The 25,827-nt window shown below is 34.3% G+C and overlaps 2 protein-coding genes across 6 annotated transcripts in view; both read left to right on the top strand.

Moving 5' to 3' along the window:
- LOC100853162 (uncharacterized) overlaps positions 1 to 2,279 on the top strand; it is a 30,384-nt gene extending 28,105 nt beyond the window's left edge. For 3 of the 5 annotated variants that reach the window (XR_009466199.1, XR_009466200.1, XR_009466201.1), the window contains 3 exons: positions 1,154 to 1,269; positions 1,753 to 1,910; positions 1,981 to 2,279. Coding sequence is in view for 2 of the 5 variants with exons in the window: in XM_059738397.1 (XP_059594380.1) it covers positions 1,154 to 1,269; positions 1,753 to 1,835 (199 nt within the window). In the remaining 3 variants the exon portion in view is untranslated. Of the gene's footprint in view, positions 1 to 1,153; positions 1,270 to 1,752 lie in introns of all 5 variants that reach the window. The other 2 variants (XM_059738397.1, XM_059738398.1) reach the window with 1 other exon arrangement.
- A 4,220-nt stretch (positions 2,280 to 6,499) lies between these two features.
- Positions 6,500 to 25,347, top strand: LOC100263480 (sister chromatid cohesion 1 protein 4). The gene is made up of 16 exons (XM_010648150.3): positions 6,500 to 6,994; positions 12,363 to 12,624; positions 13,076 to 13,173; positions 13,297 to 13,346; positions 15,589 to 15,647; positions 16,602 to 16,692; positions 16,916 to 17,288; positions 17,360 to 17,905; positions 17,996 to 18,436; positions 18,647 to 18,788; positions 19,332 to 19,468; positions 20,983 to 22,106; positions 23,324 to 23,357; positions 23,812 to 23,917; positions 24,037 to 24,166; positions 24,880 to 25,347. The coding sequence occupies exons 1-16, from the start codon at positions 6,871 to 6,873 to the stop codon at positions 24,976 to 24,978; spliced, it is 3,816 nt and encodes a 1,271-aa protein (XP_010646452.2). The 5' UTR covers positions 6,500 to 6,870; the 3' UTR covers positions 24,979 to 25,347.
- Positions 25,348 to 25,827: the final 480 nt, after the last annotated feature.

Raw genomic sequence — 25,827 nt, forward strand, 5'->3', positions numbered from 1 at the left:
ACCTATCAGAAGACTGACCTTCTGGATGCTGCTATAGTATTTTAACAGTTGAAATTGTTGAATTAATGAAAAATGTATTAGATGGTTTTGGCTGCCAGTACTCTTCATCCCAACTGTAGTTTGAAAAAGTTGAGAGTTCTGCATGGGCTTTGCCTTTTTCTCTTCATCTTTTCTCATTTGCCTCTCCTACTATTATGGATGGGCAGACATTAGCATTGCATTCATGAATTTCTTTGTGATAAGTCCTAGTATAGAGACACTGCAACACATTTAACTTATAGGCATCTATGTGAATTAGCAATTTGAACGTACATGTTCATCTTTGTGGTTCTCTATGTCAAATGGAAGAATCATGAAGAATCATAGGTAAGGAATGACTTTATAAGTGCTTCCATGAGAGGTCATTGTTGGTCGGTTCTTTTGCACGTTTTTAAGTTTGGTAAGGAAAAGGGGTATTTTTTTTTGTGTCCAGAAAGGGTAAGCCATAGGTGGGCACGGGGTGCCTCATGGATTAGTGTCCAACATGCTAACTCTAAATAGGGACAAGTGTCCCACATATTTTAGCTCTACTATTATATTTTAAATAAATATGGTTGAGAAGAAGAACCACCTCAGAATAACATTTTCTGGCATTGAATGTAGAGCATCATATGTCAAACTCTTGTACCTGAAGCACAAATGGCATAGGGACACACATGAATAATTCTCTGCTGATGTACCCTTATTGTTATTTTGAAATTTTTATTAACTTTATTTACAAAAACAGGATGTTTGTTTCCCATTAAAGAAATATCTTGAATTATATTTTGCAAGTGATGTATTTGCAACAGCCTGTTTTGACTTCTAGTGACAAATCATAGTATTAGGACATAATGCCAGCTGTTAAATATTTGTTGGCTGCATTTTCCCAACCCTATCTTGATCCATTCTCGTCTCATTTCCTGATATTCATTCTTAACTAATATATGATGTTTACGTTGTATAATTTATTAAAAGAAAGATATTTACAACGTATAATTTATCAAAAGAATGATTTTTACACTGTATCTTCTTAGTGGAAGAATCTATCACTACCATAAGCCTTGTTTTTATGCTATTCATGATCTTATGGAAAAAATCCATCAAATAAAACATTTGTCTTTTCTATGTGCAGAGATTATGATGGGAAAGTCACTCCCGAGGAGGTAGCATCAGCAACTATGTACCTCAAGGACACCTTGGGCAAGGACGGTATCCAAGAACTTATCAGCAACCTTTCCAAAGATAAAGGTAAGCCACTAATTTTCAGTTTTCCGCCTTGATCCTCGTGCTCCTTCCATTACTCAGCAAAATTCAAATAATCTCACAGTAATTAAAATCCTTTTCTGGGATTTTAGTTGTGGTACCAATCCTCCAACCTCCTTCATTTTCTTTGTGATTCAATTATTCTTCTGTCATCAACCAAGGGAATCAAAACATTCCTTTCTAACAAAAAAGGAAACAGGAAAATGAGCCATCGATTTATATCAGAGCCAGAAATTTCATTGCCAACTGCCAACTATGAAATGGACTCATTTTACTCTCTTCATTATGGGAAAAAGTTAAGGGGAGGACCAAAATGAACTCTTTCAAATGCTCTGTCAAACTAAAGCAGAATGATTTCATTTTTTGTGGGTTCCAAAAGCCTTTTAAATCTTTGTATCTCGGTCATGCTATTGTTGTACTCTTAACATGATTATTGAACAATGATGCTCTTGATTTTCCTTGCAACAGAAGGAAAAATCCGCGTTGAAGACATTATCAAATTAGGCAGTGAAAGGGAAGATGATAATTCAGATGAACCAGGAAGAGTATAGAGGAGGGTACAAGCCTCGATTTTTAGAGACCCTCTTATGAGATTTTTCTGATTGACCCCACTGCTTAGCAAACTGGTAAGGGTGTTTATTACAGTGAGTTTTGCATGGCCATTTTGGATTAAGTCCAGCTTCATTTTCTTCTTAGATGATGCTTGCTTGGGAGCTCTTCCACATAAAAGGATTATTCTTTCGTACAAGCAGATAACATGGATGCTTTTTTTTTTTTTTTTTTTTTTTTTCCTTTTTAAAAATTAATTTTGTAGAAGAGAAAAATCTAATGTATATGCAGATTGCAGTGTAAAAGATTTTTGTTTTGGCTCTGCAATTACAATCACATTTCTTGTATAGAAAAATGGATGGTACTTGTCCACTAAGAATGGCTTGATCTAGTATGAAAACCTTCAATTCATTCTGTGAAAGCTATGAAAAGAAAATTTGTGATGGCAGCCCACCACCCACATACATTCACTTTAGGCATGTTTTGAAACTATTATTTGAACGAGCCGGTTTTTTTTTTTTTTTAAAAAAAAATTAGTATGAAAATTTAGTACAATTTTAAAATATAAATAAATGAAAGGTAAAAGTAGGAAAGAGAAGGAGATCATTTTGAACAACCAAAACTCAACTTTGTTCAGATAAAAGGACTACTTTGAACCCAAACTCTATATCATGGCGGAATAGTTTGCAAGGTTGGATCAATAACAGAAAGAGTCCATAAATGCTATCAAATAGCTCTTTTTGGTGTGAAGGTTTTCTTATTAATCTCACTATTTTTGGTACAATATTGAAAAGATCTCTAGAGTACAAAAAATATAAATAAAGTATGCAGAATCAGAAAATTTTAGAGTATCGGTTTGGTATCTATTGAACTTGTAATCTTAATTATTGAAAGCGTGTGGTGAAATTTAAGCCATTAAATTATTATATAAATATGCAAAATAAGGAATAAGGAAATGAAACCAAATATGAAAAAAGCAAGATTGAAGTGCCAAAAGTAAGAAATGATGACAAAATTTCATCCACTTAAAATGTAGATTTTTTATTCTTTGATTTATTATTTATTTATTTATTTATTTTTTTTGTTGGGGTATTAATCAAGTTTGATAAAATTCCTAAGAGTTTCATGTTTCAAATTTCTCACCTTTTATTTTCAAAAGTATTTGATGGGTTTTTATATGTACTCTTTAGAAAAGCCCCGCCCCCCGCGCCCCCCCCCCCCCCCCCCCCTCCCCTTTTTTTTTAATAGATGAAAAATACCAATGGGTGGTTCAAGCCATGGAATTAGGAAGCTTAAAGGGCCGTTTGTGAACTATTTTTTGAAGTAATTTTTATTTTTTTATTTAAAAAACATGTTTGATTAAAAAAAAAAATATTCAACAAAAATTTGACTAACTTGCAAGGATGAAAATATCAGTAATCACGGATATATCGGTACTTCAATTTTATGGATATATCGGCGGATATTCTGGAAAAAAATATCGGTAGACTTAAAATTGTTAAAAACTCATGAAAATATAAGGAAAACCTCATAATAATATAATTAGAAGTATAATTGACATTTTAAAGTTGTTTTATTGAAAAATTTGATATATATATATGATATAATTTGCGATATTAGATGTAATTATATCATGTTGATTGATAAGAAATGTTAATTTTGTCATTGTTCTCACTATAAAGTGACATAAAATATTTCATTTCATTAAATATCAATAATTTGTACACATTAAATTCATTAAATAAACATATTTCATATTCAAAATATACTAGTTCATGTTAATTAAATTAATTAAATAATTTAGCTAAGTTAACTAGTTTAATTTAATTCTAAATGTGAAAATAAATCACAGATAATCATCTAAAATAAATATATCAATTTATAATTAAATAATTAAATTAACCTAAGTTAATTCAATAAAAATATAAAAATTAATTACAATTGAATGTAAAAATAGCATTAAATCATCCATATTGCAAACATACTAATTAATTGAAAATACATGAATTAATTACAATTGCAAACAAAATTAATTATAATTTAAAACAAATATACCTTAAAATGATTAAATAATTGAGCAACCTTAATAAAAATTGGAGTAATGAGAGAGCAAATGAATAATGAAAGCAAAAATGGATAAAATAGATGAAATTTGGGTTATTTATAAAAGAAATTTGGGCCAAAATAGCCGTTGGAACATTAATTTACCGTTGAAAATCAATTTTGGCCGTTGGATAAAAAACTAGGAGCAATCGGGTCGTTGGATCGCCATATTACCATTGGAATCATATCTAGGCCATCAGATCAACACGGGCGTGATCTGGGCCATCAGATCACGTTGCATGAAGGAGGGGAAATATCACAAAAAAATCAGCGATATATCGATATTTTGCCACCATAGGCGATTTTTTCAAAAAATCTTCGATATATCTCCCCGAATCGATATATCGCCAATATTTTGGCGATATTTACGAAAATATCTGCTCTTGATTTTTTTCCACGAAATATCGTGTCGACCCTTCCCGATACACGATATATCGGCGATATATCTCGATATTTTCCTCCTTGCCAACTTGTGATTTGAGATCGCTTGTTGATTGGTAGTTTAATAAGGTGTTAAAAAGAAGGGAAATTATATTTCAATCCATCTTTGCACACGCTTTATTTACACATCCACTAAAAACCATATCTTATTAATATATTTACCTAAAATTTTAAAAATACTTAAAATATTGTCCCCATTATTCTCTCAGCACTCATCTTCTTCTTCTTCTTTTCCCTCAACTTATTTTTCTCAATCACAAACCTCCAGAGAAAATTATCTTCTTTGCTCATTTAATAACAAAAGAGTATTTGAGGCATTTTGATAGCTAATTTATATATGTGTGTATATATATATACACGTTTTGTTTGATTCCACATGACATGCCACATGAATATCTTTAAGGAGTTATTCTTTATGTAATTTTTTATTTTATCAAACACCTATTATAAAAATGATAGAGAAACATTTATAAACTATTTAGAGTGAGAAATCATGAAAAAAGTGTAATAAAAATGAAAAAGAAAAAACTCATTCCATGGTATGGGAAAGTTAAATACTTTGGAGAAGTTCGAATATGAAAATGTGAACAATGAAAAATGGTATGAAACTAAAAGGTCAAACACAATAGAAATATCGAATGAACAAGACTTGTTCAATTATTTGAAAGATAAGGGCGTTTAAAAGAATAATTTTGATTGACTACAAATATGTCTCAATATAAAGTTTAGAACATTTGAAACACGTTTAGAAGTACAATGCCAAACATTTAGAAAAACTTTAACCTTTCAATATCAAACATCGTCTACAACATCTCTTTCTTCCAATTCAAAGCAAGCAAAAAAAGAATGTTAAAAGAAATATTATATTATAAAATGCATACCTATGCACTTGTACTATCATTACAAATGATTAATTATTCATCTATTAGTGAGAATTATAACTCTTTCGATCAAATTTGCTAAAGTTACAGACAGATTAAAAGAGAAGAAACGAATGAAAAAACTGATGTCGGTGAATGCAAATATAATTTTCCTACAAAAAAATCTCCAAAACGAGGAGAGAAAATAAAATAAAAAATTCTTATTTTTATTTAAAATAAATATCATGCCCAACTTTGCAATTCACCCATTTTAGGTTTTGTTTTTTATAGCATGAATCGGCAGATTGGGATTATTCTAATGTAATCAGCTTATATCTTTTTTTTGAACAATGTCAATTCAACAGGATTGAGTACGACGGAGGAGACTGGGACTTCTATTTATTTTTAATTTTTTTTTGCCTTTTTTGTTGGCTTCAGGTACAAGCCTCCATTAAAGACAGGAGGAGGATCATAAGGGATAACGTTTATAAGGCATTTTTTTTTGTCAAATATGAATGACTTATTATGTAAGCTGCAAAATAACTTCAACCACAAGTTATATTTTTATGATTATTTTTAAAATTAAAATATTTTTCAAAAACCAATACAAATAGGGTTTAGGAATGTTTGGAGGTTATGATCGGTTCGGATAGTTTAAGGGAATGAAAAATACAGAGAGAAAGTGAAAGAAAATAAAATAATAAATTATTTTTATATAAATTTTGGAATTGATTTTATTTATTTATTTTTATTATATAAAGATTAAATAATTTTTGGTTATGTTTGACTCTAAAAAAATATGATGGAAAGAAAAATAAAGAAGAAAAATGAAAGAAAAATAATAAAATAAAAAATTATTTTAGCAAAATTTTAAAATAAAATTTCAGAGAATTGGAAGAAAAAACCAAATTTAATTACATAAATAATAAAATAAAATTTTAGCAAAATGTAGGGATAATAAGAAAAACCCCATAATCCATTCCCCAAAACATTAATTTTGTTTTTTAGCATACAAATTAGACCCCATTGGAGCCCACCAAACAAAACCTAGTAAAGATTTGCCACGTGTCTCCACCTAAAGTCACCGTCAGATCCATATTCCGCAAAGCATACGATCCCAGCCATAGTGTTTGAAACCACCCGTCCCATCTCGACCGTCCATGAAACCAAAACGAAAACAGTTCCCCTAATCTGACGGCGGAGAGGCCTAAGACAAAAACTACACGTATATCTGAGAAGCACGCAAATAAATCTCCCAGTTCGAAAATCAAAACTCAACACGAAACAAAGTAACAAATCAGAATCTCTCTCTCTCTCTCTCTTGTTCTGTGTCCGATCTCGACTCAGTATTGGTTCGAATTCAACCTAGGGTTTCCAAGTACGACGTCGTTTCATCCAATTAGGGTTTCCACTGCTCTCGCCCTCGTCCCCCTTCGTCAACGCTGCGCTTTGCTCTCTATGAAATCTTTCAATTCCTCGAATTTCTACATTTCGGAGTTGTTTTCGAGGCTCTGGGTGGGGAAGAAGGTGATATAGGAGCTCTGGAGGGTTAGGTTGTGGTGTTTCTTGAGAATTTGAGGTTAATTTTGCGGTTTATGAGAGTTAGGGTTTCATTTGAAGTAGTGGGAGAGAGATGTTCTATTCGCAGTTCATATTGGCCAAGAAAGGGCCGCTTGGGACCATATGGATAGCGGCGCATTTGGAGAGGAAGCTCCGGAAGAACCAGGTTGCTGATACTGATATTGGCGTCTCAGTAGGTCAGTTCAGTGCTTTCTGTTTGGTTCCTGAGAAAGTCTGCTTTCCTCGACTTGGAATTAAGCCCAATTGGGAAGCTTCTCGTTGGTTTCATTTATTTTCCTCAATTTGTTGGGTTTCTTTTACTTAGTCTGAAATGACGAGTAGTGATCACTAGAAGGATTTTCATGTTGTTCTCTGCATATTAAGAAATGTAGCTTTTTCTTTTATCTCATGCCATATATGATCATATTAGAAGCCGCTTTGATAAAAAATAACTCCTAGCACTGAAAAAACACCTATACTCAAGCCCTGTTTTTGGGCTGTTTGACTTGTTACCATTTGCTTTGCACTTATTGAGTACCCGTTTTAGCTTTTTGGGAGCTGAACCATCCCGAATTAAACATTTGGAATCAAGAATTAAAAGTGTTTCATGCCTTTTTTTTTTCTCATGAATCACATGACTTAATTGAAAATTACTTGGGATTCCATTTATACACCTACAATCTGCTGGGAATCCCTTATCTATATTCAGAAGAAGCTAACCATTGCTGGAATAAAGATTGAACATGGTCATTAATATGTACAATTTGCTTAGCTTTTCTAGCATGTAAAAAATAAAACAATGAGTTGATGAAAACTAACATAGTAGTTGCACATATGCATTAATATTTATCGGTCATATACTGAAACACCAGCTGTAAGTATCTCTTTTCGCCAAGTATACGATATTTCAGTAGCTACCTTTTCTTTCTAATGTATAACTGCTGGGTTATCATAAATCTTTATCCCATTTCTGTACTGGTTAACATAAGATATACGTTAGATTTTAGGATATAACATAAAATTTTTTGGTAATATATAAGAAACACATGCAGTGTAAGAATAAAGTATGTCCCAATGTGTGATGATTAGCATGAACAATATTGTGGCTAATCTATTGAGAAATTTCAACAAAAAAAGAAAAAAGAAAAAAGAAAAGTTCAAAGTGCCAAAGATATGCGTCCATCTAACGTAACCGGTCTTTCAAAAGGCCAATGGGGTTTAAACCTCAAGGTGAGGCTCTGCAAATGAGTTTTGAGACTATAGCCTCACAAAAGGGTAATCAAGGCTGAACCCTCACCTTGTTGAGGCTTAGTCCTCAAATATTTAAAGGTTTTTAAAGGGTTTAGGGCCTTTGTGATCCTTTCGTAGATATTTGATATGAAGTTTAAGCCCTAATATTCAGTGGGTTTTGTGCTTCTGTGGGGGTTTTGGGTATGGATTTTATAAGTTTTTTTTTTGGGTCAAGGGCTTGTGTTAAACCTTTTATAAAAAACAGTTTAGTTGGCTTCCAATTAACCCTTTAAATGAAGGGAGAAGAAAAGAGATTGAAAAGAAAAAAGAGAGGAATTTTTAGTTGGTGTAATGTCTAAGCTCATATGTAATCATTATCTTCTTATTGATAGCTAAAGGAAAAATGTCATGGATGAAAAAGAAGAATGGGTGGACATAACATTTTTTTTCTTGATCAGAGTGGACATAACATTGATGAGGAGGATAATAAAATAAATGGATATGATTATGACTTCTTAGAGGATCCTACTAATGATAATGATGACAACATTAAAGATTATTTGATCAAGCCATGAGAGAGTTAGATTTTAGAAGAGAAACAGAGAAATTAAATTAGAAACTTCTACTAAAAACAAATACTTAAGTTGGTTATTTCTTATTATTTATTATTTTTGTTCTTCTTCTTATTATTATTAGTATACCTATCAGAAAAAAAAAATTATTATTATTATTATTATTTTAAGTTGAGGCTTATGCTCATTCCACCTTGAGACTTATGTTTAGTTGGCTAAAATGCCTCAAGACCACTTTTAGCCTTTCAAAACATTGAATAGTAGAGTTTATATGAAGTAAATTTAGTAAAAATTTTGACATTTCATTGTTTTATTTCATGATAAAATATACTTCTTTATTTCTTTCCTCATCATATTTGACAGAAAGAAGAATAACAGGTACCATAATGTGTAAACAATGATACCAATCTCTGACAATGGAAAACTTCAATTCTTCTCCAAATTTTATTCAATTAGTACTCTTCACATGTAAAAAAAAAGACCCGGGGGGGGGGGGGGGGGGGGGGGGGGGTTGGGAGGGGTGGAAATGAATTAGGTTTAGAACTAGAGAGAGGAAGTGGAAGAAGCATAGAGAGAGGGAGGTAGGACTGCCATATTTTGTGGTCGAAGAAATGTCCCAAAATTTCCAATAGCGCTAAACAGTACAAAAAGCGAGTACCAAATTCATTAGTTTAACCCTTGAGGTTGTCTTTCTATTAGATGAAGCACCAAAACAGAAGATGGTTTTCAAGTTAAACAGGTCAACTCAAAATTGACTGGGCTGACATAGTGTGTGTCCTATCGTATCATATCATGCCATGCAATAAAACGTATTGTTTGTTGGGTCAACAAATATAGGTTTATTGGCAATATGTTGAGTATTTTGGTAATTTAAGTAGTTAACAATTATAGACAAGATGGTAGGCTTGAAAAAAAAAACCTAATTATTAGCTCTTTATTAGGCATTCCAATTTCTGCCACCACCACCTTGTTTTGGAGTCCTCACCCCAAAACACTGCCACCATCACTACAACAACCACTGCCATTGCCAGTGTCATGGATGCCCTGCATAACCACCTCTGGCACCACCATTATACCGCCATCATCTCCATCCCTACCATCACCATCGTCACTACTGTTGTGAACTCCATGAATGAATGAAATGGAGAACTATCAGATTGACTTATTAGAGTGTATAGAAGGTGGAAGAGGTGTTGCAAACTCAGGAAGTGAATGAAATGGAGGACTGTCAGATTGGCCTATTAGAGCTTATAAAAGAGGTGAAGGAGGGGTTGACAGCTGGGAGTAATTCCTTGGTGCGGGATCTATCATAATGGATTTCCAGCAATTAAATAAGGGAATATATCAAAGGATTGTGATGGAATTGAAGTTGAGGCTCAGTAGATAACTATCTAGGGTTCTCAAGACTCATGAATGGTTCCCCAATCTGATTTTCTGTGATTAGGTTGTAAAAGACTGATAATAAGCTATCTAAAGGAGTATTTATGTTTATATTACTGAAACTTTATAATCTTAGCCCTATGTTATTCTTAAAACCTTATCATCCTAACCTTGATGCTACTCAAATTGTCACATGTGTGAAAACAACTAAAACCAAAAAAAGAGTAGATTACGAAAAAAAGATAGAACATAAAAAGGAAAAAGTAGACAAAACAAAAAAAATACAAGTTTCTCCTCCATGCTACCTAGTGGCTCAAACTAAACTAACCTTGGTATTTTTATTCTTATTTTTGTGTTTGTTTGTGTGTGTTTTGTAAACCCCCCCGCCTGCAAAAAAAAAAAAAGAAAAATGAAAAAACACAGAAAAGGAAGCGATTGGCTGTCTTAGGATCTGTTATGGCTTGCATCAATTATTCCTCCTCTCCTTTTTGTCCCTCCTATAGTCGTATTTGTTTATAAAGAGATGATTTATTTATTTTCTGAATCAGAAAAAGTTCTGGATTGAAATACCTGTTTGCCTCTTCTTTACATGATCGGAATCTTTTATCAAAGAAAGATATATATATATATATATATATATATATCTATCTTTTCAATATCACATCAAGGAGTGCAATCTAATACTGTTGGCTTAATATATCTTTCCTTTTTTTGGCGCTTCTTGGTGGTCGTTGTATACATCGTGTGTACTTTGGTGCGCCCTTTTTTTTGGTGCTTTTCAATATTAATTCTATTTACTTAAAAAAAATAAAAATTGTTGGCTTAATTTATGTTCTTCGCCCAATTCTTATTAGTTTAACCTTTTAAGCTATTTGGTATTTTATGATGGTGCTTGACCTGTGGTTCCTTGATGTTTTGGATGCAAACCTCTCCATTTATTCCCTTGATTTTTTGGTCTATGGTTGTTTGCCCTTGCAGATGCAGTTTGGGGCTGCACATAAAGAGGATGTTAGTTTGGTATGCATTGTGGCCTCTTCATGTGTGGGTCAAGGTTGCATGCAAGAGGGGTTTTAATTCATATGCATTTAGTTTTTTGGGAAAAAAAAAAAATTAGAAACAATCTTTTTATTGTGTTGAAATAGCAAGTTCAAGGAAGAATGAGAAATCCTTTTAGTAAAAACAAAATCCCTATACAAATTCTGATAAAAAAGGAGAATAAGCATACTAGTCCAAAAAGACAAATATTCTGTACACATCAAAATGGTTAGGACAATGTTCACTATACTTGATAGAGGTTAGTTGTCTCCTATTAAAGAAACCAAATATCTAGCTTCAAGCTTTGCTAATGCATCCGTCACATGATTTCCCAAGTAAGCCAAATAGAAGGAATATGCAAACTTTGAAGAAATATCATTATTTGACAATTGTGCACCATAAACAAGACTGTTGATTTAATCTAATAGGATGTTTTATGGGGATACCATTTCCATTTACATGTACACACATGACTATGTCGACATGTGGTTGGTTTTTTTTTTTTTTTTGATAGGCAACATGTGGTTGGTTTATATAGCAATCAAGCCCTACAATCAATAATGTAAGTCAGGAAAAAATTTATAGAGCTAAGATATTTTCACTTCATCCCTTCCTAAGTTGATTTACTGCTAGATCTTGTTGCTGTGTCGCTTTTGCTTGGTTTATTGGTTTTCTGTTCCTATATACTCTTTAGTGACTTTTGGTTTGAAGAACATCTCATTTTTCCTTGAAATTCCTAATCATTTAGTGAATTATTTGTTTCTGATTAAAATTTAGAAATAGGAGAATTGGCAATTGTTTGTTGAAAGCTATATCAATCAGCTAGACTGCTATGTCCTTGATGTATCTAAGACTGGATTTTGTTTCTCAGTGTGAGTAGACATTCTGTTGTGTTGGTCATTGCAATCTTGGTATACTATCAGTTCTTTTTTTAAGTTTTCCCTCTTGTGCTCTGTCAGCAATTAGAATATAATTTGGCTGTTGATTATATTTTCCTTATTTTTGATAAAAAATCTACATGGGTAACATTAAAGGGAGGTAAAAAGGTTTTCCCATAGCAGAAAGCCTTTTGGTTTCTCACCAGTAAAAAAGACATAGCTCCAAAATTCAAGTGTGCATGAGATTCCCAACAAACTTGGCTAGATAGGAGGCTGTTGATTACATTTCTTGAATTACTGAAAAAGCATTAAGGTAGTGTTTCTTCTAACAGACAAATAATTTCGATGTTACATTTAATTATTTTCTTGAAACTTCACTTCTGCTTTTTTTATTATATATCTCATTAATTTAAAATGCACTTCTTACTCATCTAACATCTACCGTTCAATTTTTTTTTCTTTCTCAACAGATTCAATTCTTTTTCCTGATGTACCAATTGCACTACGTTTGTCCAGCCATCTTCTGCTGGGTGTGGTGAGGATATATTCTAGAAAGGTTAATTACCTTTTCGATGATTGCAGTGAGGCTTTGCTTAAGATAAAGCAAGCTTTTCGCTCCACTGCAGTTGATTTACCTCCAGAAGAATCTACAGCACCATATCACTCCATCACCTTGCCAGAGACATTTGATCTTGATGACTTTGAGCTGCCAGATAATGATATTTTTCAAGGGTCAGTTCCAAACATTATTCATTTGTATTTTAAGCTAAAGATTAAGTCTGGTATGCACCATTTTTTTTTTGTATCTATAATTTAGAAAACATTGTTGATAGTGCTGATCATGCAATGATCTATATGACATAGATAATGGGTCACATCTAGAAGATTCCTGATTAAAAGGTTCAGGGTTAATTGGTTAATCGTGATTGTCTCTACTACTTACCTTGTTTGACCTATCAAATATTTATTGCTTTATAAAAAATGTGGTTGGTTATCATCCCTTGGTCACATTGACATTAAAAGTAGAACATCTTGTGGGTGTCCGGGCGTGGATTTACTTCCATAGCATAATTTCTGGATGTCAAACCTTTTCTATTATGCTTCTACAAATAATCTGATTCTATATTTATCAAGCGTTTACAGTTTTCATTTGGTTTAACATTGATTATGCAAAATCATGCAGTAACTATGTTGATCATCACGTTAGCACAAGGGAGCAGATTACACTTCAAGACACCATGGAGGGTGTGGTCTACTCTACATCACAGTTTGGACTGGATGGTTAGTTTTTGGTCTTGGATGCCTTTTTTGTTTTGGATGATATGACAAGATGGGAATGATTAATTATATTGATGGTTCTGCACCTGGTAAATCTAATTCCTATCATTTTATATTTGATTTCAGAGCGGTTTGGAGATGGTGACACTTCTCAAATTGGTCTAGATCTTGATGAGGTAATTTTGTAGTATTTTCTTATCAGTGTCTAGAAAGACATTGAATGAGGTCAATTTTCTTTGAATCAAAATGATTAATTGGCTATTTCCATTTTATATCAATTAGTTGTCCCTCATAAGGCATGTTGTGTTTAAGAGGAAACATTTTAATTGAGGAAAACATGAAATGGTGACAGATGCTTCACTAGCATTTAGTTGTTGCAGACTTGCAGTAACTTCTAAATTACTGGTAAGCAGTGACTAAATTAGGTTCTGGATATTTTTTAATATTATTGACAATGGACAGGGTAGGATGAAGGTTTTTAATAGCTATATCTTTTGAATGAGTCATCCAACAGGCACGGAAGAAAAATACTTGTGATTTTGCGAATAGCTCCCAGTGCCACTGTGTAGTTCGATATCTCATTCAAAGGAAATAGTGTGCTCGTCCTTCATGCAGGGCATGTGTGCATAGGAGGAAAGTACCCAGGGTTTTGCTAGAAGTTATACATAATTGCCATTCTGTAGTCAGATAACTCATTTGAAGGAGATACTGATGCTCTTCCTCTTGTTGTGTGTGTGTGTGGAAAATCAAGTTGCAGACCCTTGATTTTGCAAAAAGCTACTGGGTAATGCAGTGTGTAATCATCATCAAGGAGCTAATGGTGCTATTGCATTGTGCATGTCTAGTCAGATAACTGATTTTTAAAGGAGACACTGGTGTGCGTGTGCATGTATGTGAGGGAGTGTACAATCAGGTTGCAAACCCATGATTCTGCAAAACTTATAGGGTAATGCCAGTATATAGTTAGATAACTCATTTGAAGGAGATGGTGGTGCCATTCCTTCATTAGTGTGTGTGAAATCAGGTTGCAAAAATCACATCGCATACCTATGATTTTCCCACAAGTTACATGGTGATGCTAGTGTAGTTGGATAACTCATTTTGCTCATTGTGTGTGCCATGATTCTTCAAAAAATTAGTGTAATGTCAGTGTGTAGTTAGATAACTTATTTGAATGAGATGGTGGTACTCCTCGTGTGTTTGGGTGTGTGTGTGTGTGAAATCAGGTTGCAAACTGATTTTGCAAAAAATTATAGGGTAGTACCAGTGTGTAGCCAAATAACTCATCTATAGGAGATAGTGGTGTTTTTCCTCCATGCACACATGTATCAACTCAAGTTGCAAACCTATGATCTTGCAAAAAATTACAGGGTAATGCCGGTGTGTAGCCAGATAACTCATTTGAAGGAGATATTGGTGCTATTCCTTCATGTCCTTGTGTGTGAAATCAGGTTGCTAACCATTATTTTGCAAAAAGTTGTGGTAAAGCCAGAGTGGAGTCAGATAACTCATTTGAAGGTGACAGTGGTGGTATTGCTTCAGGCATGTGTGTGTGCGCATATGTGGAATTAGGTTGCAAAAACAATATGATTGAATTTTCATTTTGTTTCCTTGAATTATAGATAAAGATCTCTCGTCTCTCTCTGGGAAAATAAAAATTTATGAATGAAGCAAAGGAGTATAAAGAAAGGGTACCTGTCCTCTAGATCAGCCCAAAAAGAACAGCAATGAGATGAAATCCTCAAACTCAGAAAATACCTTATAGCCAACCAAAAAATTTCTGCTCCATATGTATGGCTTGTTGCAAAATTGTCATTTAGAGTTGAATTAGGAGGCTGTTTTGTCATATAAAACCATGATTGATGTACATGTAAAAGCCACCCAGCCCAAGGCTACTGTTTTTTTTTTTTTCCTAAAATGACTTGGTCACCGGCACACTGAATTCAGAGGTTATCTGCCAATGAAACCTCATATTATAGATAAGAAAAAGAATCAAATTCAATTCATCTCAAAATTTATCCAATCTTGTGCTAGTTGGTACCATGTCATTGTATTTTACATGGAAAAAGCTACTTAAGACAGTGATGGAAATAATAGATTTTTTGCTAGTGGTTTAAAGGTGTTTGATGTATTTGGAACAAGTAATATACCATCCCCCTCTTAATGGGTATACAATACAGTCAAATTTACTCAAGTACCCAGAGTATTTTCCATCATAAATAATGGATAAGTGAGCTTACTATAATGGAAAACAATTGCTGTTTTGCCAAAAATGATAGTGCTCACAATTGAACTGAAGCACATGCTTACTTCTGTTTTCTTTCTGTGGTTTGTATTGTGTACATGATCAACAGGCCTGTTTTCATTTTATCCATATCTTGAACCTGAGTTTATTGTTCTTGGATTGATGACAAACAGGATTTGTTTTTGGACAAGGTTTCAGCTCCTGGACATGCTGGAGTTCTGTTGGGTTTGGAGTAAGCCCTTTTATCCATGGTGTTGCTATTAATTCCCTTTTCTGTTTCTTTAGTAGTGTGTAATATAAAGTTTCTCCTTATGCATACTATAGTATAACTAGTACTTGTAAAATGCATCAAGGATTGCTAGACTTTGAAAGAAAAGAATTTGAAGTGCATTTATCAAGTTCAAATTTGAAGTACCTTTGAGTTGGCAGATGAGAGCTACATTCTGTTATCTCATTGTTTATGATATATATTTTTTTTCTTTGCTATCATCATGTTTAATAATTTATTTTGGTAAGATGTAAGGTATATATCCAAATGAAACTTGGGGTTTGTTACCATGATTAGGTGTGTTGCAGTTACATGCTGCAAGTAGAAGAGAAAGAGTCATTTTTGAAAGGAGAAAGGAATGAAAGTATTATATCATGTTATGAGAAGGTGCAGAGTTGCATGGTACTTCTAACATATGAGAATGCCACTCTCACCCAAGAAATAGCTGATGTTTGACATGAATCCAGCTGGATAATCATCGGTTCTAGATTTATTTACTAAATGTTTTCGTCTGGACCATTATCCATAATTTTATAAATCCCAGCATCATCCCATTATTATGGATCCAGACTGTATTCATTTAGTTAGTGCGCCTTTTCTTGTTGATCTTCTCTAGTTCAGAGGTGGATTCATCAAATGGTGATTTCAGCTTGTATGTGTGTCATCTTTTGCCGCCTCCCATTTGAAAGCTTTCAAAGAAAGAAGTGGTTGGTTGGCCTGTTAATGTGATGGTAGATTAGTTTCTACCATTTATTTCTTATTGTGCTCTCTTCACATTACGACCGAAAACCTTCGTAATAATGAGGTTGTTATCTTTAGGCCATCCTTGATTGGTGGGTTACTCTGTTATTAATCTGTAGAAAGATATGAAACACTAAGACTTTTCTGACATGCATTATTCATATTCTGTGCTTCCAGTGCTGATCCTCAGGCATCTGTCCACCCAATTATACCTCTTCAAAAAGATGTAATTTCAGAAGCTACAGCTGCTAATGGCATTGGAAATCAGGTTGACTATAATTCTCAAGATCCAAAAAAATCTTATGACTGTTTTTTTTCTTTCCATTTGTATAATTTTTTTTTTGTATTTTTTTTGCTGGTCTTTTGTTGTTGTTATTGTTTTTTTTTTCCCTTTTTACTTCCATCAATTTTCTTAGTGGGAACAGTGCAATTTTTATTCATGGTATATAGGTATCATCTCAGTTTAATTATGATTTTTTGTTCCTGAACAGATTGAAGGTCTTGCTGCAAGTACTGATGTCATGGAGTATGCTCAGGCCCCATCCACTCCTGGATTAGTGGAAGAACCAAACTTGTCCAGTGTGCAAGAGGCTCTGGCCTGTGACGATCATTTGGAACCTGAGGATCATAATTTGACAGAACTAGTAGCAAAAGAGAACCTAGAAAATGCTTCCAGTGTGTCAAGTCTTCATTATGGGGATAAAGTTGCCGCAGATTGGACTTTGCTCAATGATACGAATCATGATGCTGTTCTCAGCATACCTGCTGATGAGAATGGGTACCTTTTGGGTGAACAGAAGATCAAACAAGCAAAGCCACAAGGAGATTCGCCATCTGTTGCAGTGACGGATCAGATATCATCAGGTAATCCCATTTTAGTGTCTTTACTTTTTTCAGTTCTAGCTCAGCAATTAAACCCATTTCTCTTGCATCAGAATGTTCAGTTGGGAAAGCTGCTGCACCAGATGGCAAAGACAGGGCGGAAGATATGCAGAATGGAACTCTAAGCAACCATGGACCTGGAATTCTATCTGTTGATCAAACCCATGAGGAATTTGAAGAACCCCATGGGTTGGATGAAACTGTAGGGAATCCTATTTTCTCTCATGCTGCCTCTGATTTGGAGGACCCTTGTCATAGAGAATGTCCTGGGGCTGAGAATATTTCTGAGAAATCTATTTTAACTACTTCCTGCCCACCAGTATTGGAATGTATTTCAGAAAATGATAACGCATCGCTTAATCCAGATGTATCAGCATCAAATGCTGCATGTTCATATGAATCACCTGGTAGACCACACCTTGAAAATGTCGAGGCTCAGGCTTTGAATTCTGTAGTTCATGAAGAAATGCCACCTTGTAGTGTGGATGTAGTTCAGGCATGCAATTCGCATCTGAACCAAACTGATTTGTCATCTCTTGGAGAGACATCTGGAAGGGAGGAGGAACCCCATTCTACTGGAGTTTCCACTGATGTGCAAGGTTTGTTTTAACAAGCTTTATTTATATAATTTGATGTCACTTGTTGCAGTACGCTTTGTTTTGTCAGTCTGATACATTCTAATTTTCCAGGTGAAGTGTGCCATGCTACTGGGGTGTTGACTCCAGTTTGGGAGGAAAACCAGATATCAATACCCACTTCTAATGAACATATTGAGGCAGATCGTAGCAAGTTAGATGAGAAAATGGACAATGTGATCTCAAGCGATGCTCAGTTACTAAAAAGTTCCACAAATTCTGATTTGCCTGCACCTGAAAAATTGCTCTCTATGCCTGAAGGGCTTGTTGATCCACCAAATGATTTCCTAGTGGAGTTGACTCCAGATAAAGTGCTAGAAGGGAGTGAGGGAGATGGTGCTGCCATGAAAAACATTTCAGGAAAAAAGCGCAGTTTCACAGAAAGCACACTAACCTTGCACTCTCTAAATTCAGTCGAAACTTTTGGGGTTTCCAAATCCAGAAAAACTGCAGAATCAATTCCTGATGATGATGATTTGTTATCTTCCATCTTAGGTATTAAACTGGTTTCCTACGTCTTTGTGGGTTGTGTGCATCGTTCTGTATGTTCCTAAGTTAAAGAGAGCTACCTAGCCTTATTGATCTTTGCCTATAAATAGCAAGTGATTGGTTAGAGTGAGAAATGGATCATTCTCTCATTGGATTTGTGAGTGTATGATTCCATTAGTATATGCTATTGACTGATTTGAAATATTCTTGCTTCAGTTGGAAGAAGATCTTCAGCATTGAAAATGAAACCTACTCCTCCACCTGAAGTAGTATCTATGAAACGCCCCCGGACTGCAATCCGGAGCAATGCATCTAAGAGGAAGGTGCTTATGGATGATCCCATGGTCTTGCATGGCGAGTATGTTTTATTTTTTATGTTAATCAATTTGTTTACAATCCCATATTTCAGTACTCATGGTTATGAATCTAATTAGCGAGTAGTACTTTGCTCTGTTGGTCAAAATAATTGTCCCTTCCTACTACTAGAGGCAACAAGCCTTGTGGGTCTTATAATCTCGTCTTCTCATTGAACTGGAGAACATATGAAACTCATGGTATTGGAAAAAGTTTTGTAGTTCTTGCAATATAGATTTACATACCCCTCCTTTCTCTCCTTGTAACTGCTTATAGACCAAGCATGCAAGTATAGTGTCCTTTGATCTTCAGTGGATCAGTATTATAGTAGTTGAATGATTAAAAGTGATGCATAGTTGGCCATGCCCTTGCATAGGGAATGGCCAAGTAGCATCAGGCTGAAAAGTGCTTTCCTTTGGTTACCTTCTTCATTCTGGAGTGTTTCTGTTTGCTAATTGTCATATTGCAGTTAATTTTAAGTTGGATTTTTTTTTTCTCTTTTAGTAAAATACTTACAGACTTGCCCCATTTTTCCCCCCTTCTAAAGCACAATACGGCAACAATTGACAAGTACTGAAGACATACGCCGTGTGCGGAAGAAAGCTCCTTGCACTCGTCTTGAAATTTGGATGATTCAGAAACAATTTTTGGAAGATGAAATTTTCAGTGAACCCATATCCACTGGTGAGTTTGTGGTGCAGAAGTTTAATTTTTGCATGTGCCTTTTATTCTTAACTGAAGGATTTCACTTGTAGTCTATCTTTGATATAAGACATTGATTTATATAACTTTAAAAGAAGCTTATTATCCACAAATATGGTAGTAAATTTTTTTTCCCTCCCTCCATCCTCTCTCCCCTTCTCTGGTGGGCAACAATACAGGTTTTGATGTTGTCCCACCTGAAGAAGAAACTGAACCAAGATTTGATTTTTATGATTGGGATAATATCTTTTGGTTATATGGGTCCTCTTGCCTTAAATGGCTATAGCTTCATTAGGGCTTATCTCCCAGGTGGGATGTCTCAAGGCAGAGCCTTTCACATGTGTGCTCCTATTAGCTAATGCATATTTATTGTAGCTCCATGACTTTTGGTGTGTATATATATTCACACCCCCCATCCACCCCAACAAACCAACAATAATTAGCTATAGCTTCATCTGGGCATATCTTCTCTTTGGGACATATCAAGGCTAGTGTTGTCAAAAGATAAAGGCAATGTCAAGGCAATAGGACTTCTTTTAGCCAAAGGTAAAAGGCGAAAAACAAGGCGATAGCCTGACTATAGTAAGGTGATTAAAAAATAAAAATAAAAATCATATACTTACCTACTCGATACTTAAGCGTCACCTTCTACAATCAACACTATTAATTTTTCATTCCTCATGGTGTTTTATAAAATTAACAAAATTGTAAAAAATATTCAAAGTGTTAAATATCATACCCTCATCTTAAGAAATATCATATTGTTTAAAGAAATTTATCCAATCCAAATGCATATTCTAATTTTCTAGACATCTTAAAAATCAAAATAAAAAACAAAATATGAGAATAAACATCCTAAAGATCATCATAGTCATCATTGAAATTAAGTTGTCATCACTTCCATTAAGATGAAGATTAATAGCCCTTCATCTCATTATCACTATGATTGATAATATAATATTTCATCTTATACTTTTTTTAATCTAATGTTAGATTGAATTAAATTACAATCTAAATATGTTTAATCTTAACTCATGGTCAAAAGTGGGCTCTATGCCTTGTGCCTTTTCCCAAGGTGACGGCCTCTTTGAAGCCGTCTTGCCTGGGTCTTCAAGAGGCTACTTTTATCTACCCCGCCTATCCTAGTGGCTCAAGTGATCACCTTTGATAATACTGATCAAGGCATAGTCTTTCACATGTGTGCTCCTGTTAGCTTGTGCATAGTTTACTGTAGCTCCACTTAGTCCACTGGACTTGCCAGAGGTCTTTTTTGAAACATGCAGATATTATTCAATTCTGGACAGTTGTAGTTCCACTTGGACATGAATGCATGTGATAGTAGTCCTTGTAATATCAATATTTGTTTGTTTCATTAATTTTGTGAATCTTGTATCCTTGTCTTTTTCTGTTGTTGGGTAACACAATAGATCTGTGTCTGCTAGTGGAATTGTTTTTATATGTTTACAAGTTTCCTGCGTGCTATTGTATTTTGTCAGGAATGTCAGCAGAATTGATGTCTTTGTACAATGAAACATATGACCTGAGCACAGTCAGGGTCTTTGAAAATAATGCTTCTTCAGAAGCAGCTAAGGAAATGGAGCTCTCTGTGAAGCCAAATGTTACCAAAGAAATTGGAGAGGAAGGAAGTGTAGAATCTTTGGCAGTTAGAAATGATGGTGAAGTGGAGTCTGCTCAGTCCCTCGTGCAGACTGAGAACCAGCATGGTGAAGACCATTCCTTAGGCATCCATGATAATGATACTCAAGTGAAGACTTTACAATGTGAATTTTTTGGGGAAATAGCTGAAATGGAAATCGATGGACAGAGCATTGCTGTTGCTGATGCATCAGATCGTGATGCCACTCATGGGGTTGATTCATTGTCTACTGCTGGTCCCATCTCTGGAGATATTTGTGACTTGTCAGTGGGCTCCATGGTCCAATCAACTCTTATGGAAAAAACAAGTGGTGCAGATTCTACTCAGCTGATAGATGAATTGTGTGTATCATCATTCAATCAGAGGTTGGATACTATTTCTGTAGAGAAGGATGCTTCTGCTGTGGATTCAAGCAATGGTAAAGGAGTTGATACTATTGAAGTTGCAGAAAATAATAATGACAACATTGTTGGAATTGGAAATGAATCTAGGCAAAAGGGTGAGCCTTTGATGGAAGAAACTGTAGGCATTCAAACAGTTGAAACCGGAGAGGAAGTTCATACAGTTTGTGCTGCACCAGCTGACAATGAAAATTCTTCACTTGCAACTGTGACTCTGGAAGCAAGTGGATGCAGCAACTTGGTTGTTGTAGCTGAAGACCAAACCACAGAGGAAATCATTAATTATAAGTCAGGGATTGTAAACGATGTTGAAGTCCTGGATGCTGAATTGGGCTATGATGACAAGAACCCAACCTCTAACTCTATCTGTAGTGAAGAACCTAAAATTGAATCTTCATATGCAAAAGAAATCGATGAGGAAATGAAAAATGCTTTCTTCAATGGTGAAGAAAATATTCCCTTGAATGATATTGAAAAACCAGTATTTCTGGAAGCTGAATCACATACTTTTGTGGATACAGAATTCACAGCTATTGACCATTCTGCCATTGAAGATCATGGTGTAAGTTGCGCAATTGATTCCCTTTCTGATTTGAGTTTTTTGGTAACAGTTTAACTGGTTTATTTTTATTATCACTTGTCAAATATTTGAGTTTTTTTTCTAGACATTCTTCTCCTTTTCTTTCTTAACTGCATACAATCTAAAATAAAATTGGCATATAGGAGCAAATTTTCTCCTTCCTGTTGCACCTCTAGTCTTTTTCCCTTTTCTCGTCCTTTACAACTTATTTGGAAATATTATGTACATGTCATTCCCCTTTTCATGGATGAAGATTATTGTCACTACCGCTATGGCGCTATGCATTTGCATATCATTAAGTTCTGTATAACATAAAATTCTTACATATGTTCCACACATGCGTTTGCAAAATTGTTTTTTCACCAGGTTGTTTCATGTCACCACTATGCATGTGGTAAGTTTAGGAAAGGGGAAAAACAGTAAGAAAAATGATTTCTTATGTTTGGATATTATGAAAAGTACTAAGAAAAAGAAAATGTTAACAAAATTGATTATATATATATATAATGTAAACAAAAATTATTTTCTTATATTTGGATACTATGGGAAAAGATGAGGGAAAAAAATAGTAGAGAAAGAAAACGGTAAAATGTGAAAAGATTTTGCTTCCCATTTTTCTAAAAAATGTGAGAAAAAAGTTGGAAAGTTCCTGAATAATTTAATTTTCTTTCCTTAAAACTTTTTCATGGACAACCAAACAAGAAATTTTTTTCTAAATTTTCTTTGTCTTGTTCTTTTCTTATGTTTTTTCTATCCATTTTTTTTTCCTTCACACTTTCTAAGAACCAAACATAATGTTAAAGACTTTCCTCAGTCTGAATGGTCCACAGTTCATTGGGGGTTACTAACGTTTCTTTTCTTAAGCTCATAGATCACTTGGGAGGAGTTCAGCTACTATGAGCCCTTCATCTTTGTGTTGTGTAACTAATGCCCTTGATGTATTTTTGTATTTACAAGAGTTATATGCTCTACTAATTCGCATATCAAATAACACACACATAAACACCAAAAGAGAGAGAGAGGGAACAAGAAGAAGAGGAAGAAGATCATTTGCTTGTGAAAAAATGATAAACAAAGATGTGCAACCTGTTTGTCTGGTCATAGTTTCAGCCAGCTGACATTTTAACTAATACAGCTAGCTCTAACCAATTGGCCATTGTGAGGTATCTCCTAAATACAGTTTTTGGTGCATGGTGCAGGATTTTGCGAACATAACAGTTGGGCATGATACAGGTTCACTTCTCTCTCTTTCTTTTTGCTCATGTTGATTTCCAATTTAATATTACTTTTTATTGGTATCCTTAATGTTTCTTGTCCTTTTAAAACCTGATGTAAGTAAATTACTCAATGGTGCTTGTTTGCTGAATGAAATCTAATGAGTGGACTATCTACATATTTGTTTGTTAGGCGTGAGATTAATTTGGGTGATCCTTGTGGTGACCTTGTAACTTCTGAAGCCTAATAATTATTGGGAGGCCTTTCAAATCATTTAGGTTTTTTTTCCTTTTAAGTATCATGTTGCTTGGAACCTTCATTTTGTACAGGGACTGGAAAATACCTATTGGATGAACCATGCTCATCACACTGCTGTCCCTTATCTTAAGAAACCTTGTTCTGTTGCTTGTGTATTTGATAACGCTTCTAAAGTTTCTCTATGGTTGATAAATTCCTTTTTCTGGTCTTTCAGAGTTTCTGAATGTAGATGATGATGAAGTGGCTGATGATGATGACTATATGCCTTCTGCTGAAGAAAATCGCTTTCTTGAGAACAGTGGATGGTCTTCCCGCACCAGGTGTGAGATAATATCTAATCAACCTTTGATTTGCCTTGTAGTTTAAATTTTTCAAATAGAAATTTTCCATTATCTAACATCTGATTCTCCCTGTGTTGTTTTACTTAAAATGCAATTAGAGCTGTTGCCAAGTACCTTCAAAACTTGTTTGATAAGGAAGCTGAACATGGAAAAAAGGTTATTCCAATGAATAACTTATTAGCTGGCAAAACTCGCAAGGAAGCATCAAGGATGTTTTTTGAAACATTGGTATGTTTATCTGAACTTTCTTCTTTAGACCAAATTGAGAAGTTAGGGTATATTTTACCTTTGTTTTTGCATCAGCTACTGGGTTCTTGGAGTTCATTATGGTACCAAATATATTTGCTGGATTTAGGAGAGGAAATAAACAAAATAATAATAAAAATAAAAGAGGGGAAAAGGGGAAAAAACAAAATGCTTTCTTGTTTGAGACATGTCCTAATATGGAAATTAAGAACGAATAAGTTGTCCCCAAAAGACCTGATTTAGCACCCTTTTTCCCTATCTTAGGAGGTCTGATTTGTAATGGAGAGTTTGAAGTTGACCCTACTTACCGAGTCAGGTCCCAACTAGAGCCAATTTTGAGTTGCCTAATCATTTTGGCCAATTGTAGCCTGCATATTAGAGTTCTAATCAATAAATATGATATCACTGGAGAGCTCGGATTACCAGCAGGAAGAAAAAAGAATTTTATGGAATTTATGTTATTATAAATACAACATTTTTTGTACTTAGAAGGATAATGCAGTTAGTGGGTTCTTTGACAAAGAGAGAAGAAAGCCTCAACCAAAGAAAACAAGACCAAAACATAAAATAAAGTAGAAAAAGAAAAAGGAAAAACAGTTTGAGCCTTTAAGGACATGGGTGTCAATTTTTTGTGTGATGGGCATGTATGTTAGTTTTGTGAAAATGATGAAAATAAGCGAGAGACTGTTTTGCAGGTACTTAAAACTAGGGATTACATACAAGTGGAACAGGAGAAGCCTTTTGACAACATTAATGTAAAGCCCCGGGTAAAGCTCATGAAATCAGACTTCTGATCCCTCCCCTCCTCCCCCTTCTCCAACAGAAAGAGTATAGGACTTGGTCACCCATATATATACCCAGTAGCCCTCCTCCCCATGTAATTCCATTTGGCGTACGCTTGGAGATTATTCATCTCATCCCTCTTTAATCCTTCTTTTTTTTCAATAATATTCTTTTTCTAAGTTATGTTTTTTTTTAGGTCCTATGTAACTCCAGTAGTAGTTCTTTTAACAGTGGGGTCTAGTGCCGCCTGCTTGTGTACCATCTTTAATTAGCGATTCTAGCAGCAACAACACTAGTGTTGTAATGAGGACATCGAATTTATATTTATATAAATATATATGTATATATCTGTAAAATTAATTACACCATTACCAATTGAATCTGTTACTGTCATCATCATTATACCCCTTTTTCTTTTTGGGTTTCACAATGCATGGTTATCATAAAACAATCTCACTTTGTGTATATCTTCTGTTTGGAGTTGCATCTATAATGTTATGTAATATCATACATATATATATATATATATATATATATATATATATATTGTTTTGGCCTGAAGTTTGAAGTTCAATTTTTTCAAGTATAGTCTTGTTTTTTGATATTTTGTCTGAATTACGAGAGTAATTAATTTCAAAATGAAATTTAAAACTGAATGTGGATTACAAACAATTACAAACTTGAAACTCCAAATGGAATTTCTTACAGGGGAGGAGTTTTTGAGTTCCACCTACCTCACTCGAGAGTTTGTTATTTTTAATCCATGTGGTTTTAAAAATTCATGTTCCCAAAGGGATTCGGATGATCATTCACAAATGATTCAAATGTGGAACCACGAGCTATTAGCTTATAAAGTAAAG

Source organism: Vitis vinifera, chromosome 7, assembly GCF_030704535.1.
Source record: "Vitis vinifera cultivar Pinot Noir 40024 chromosome 7, ASM3070453v1".
Lineage (NCBI taxonomy): Eukaryota > Viridiplantae > Streptophyta > Magnoliopsida > Vitales > Vitaceae > Vitis > Vitis vinifera.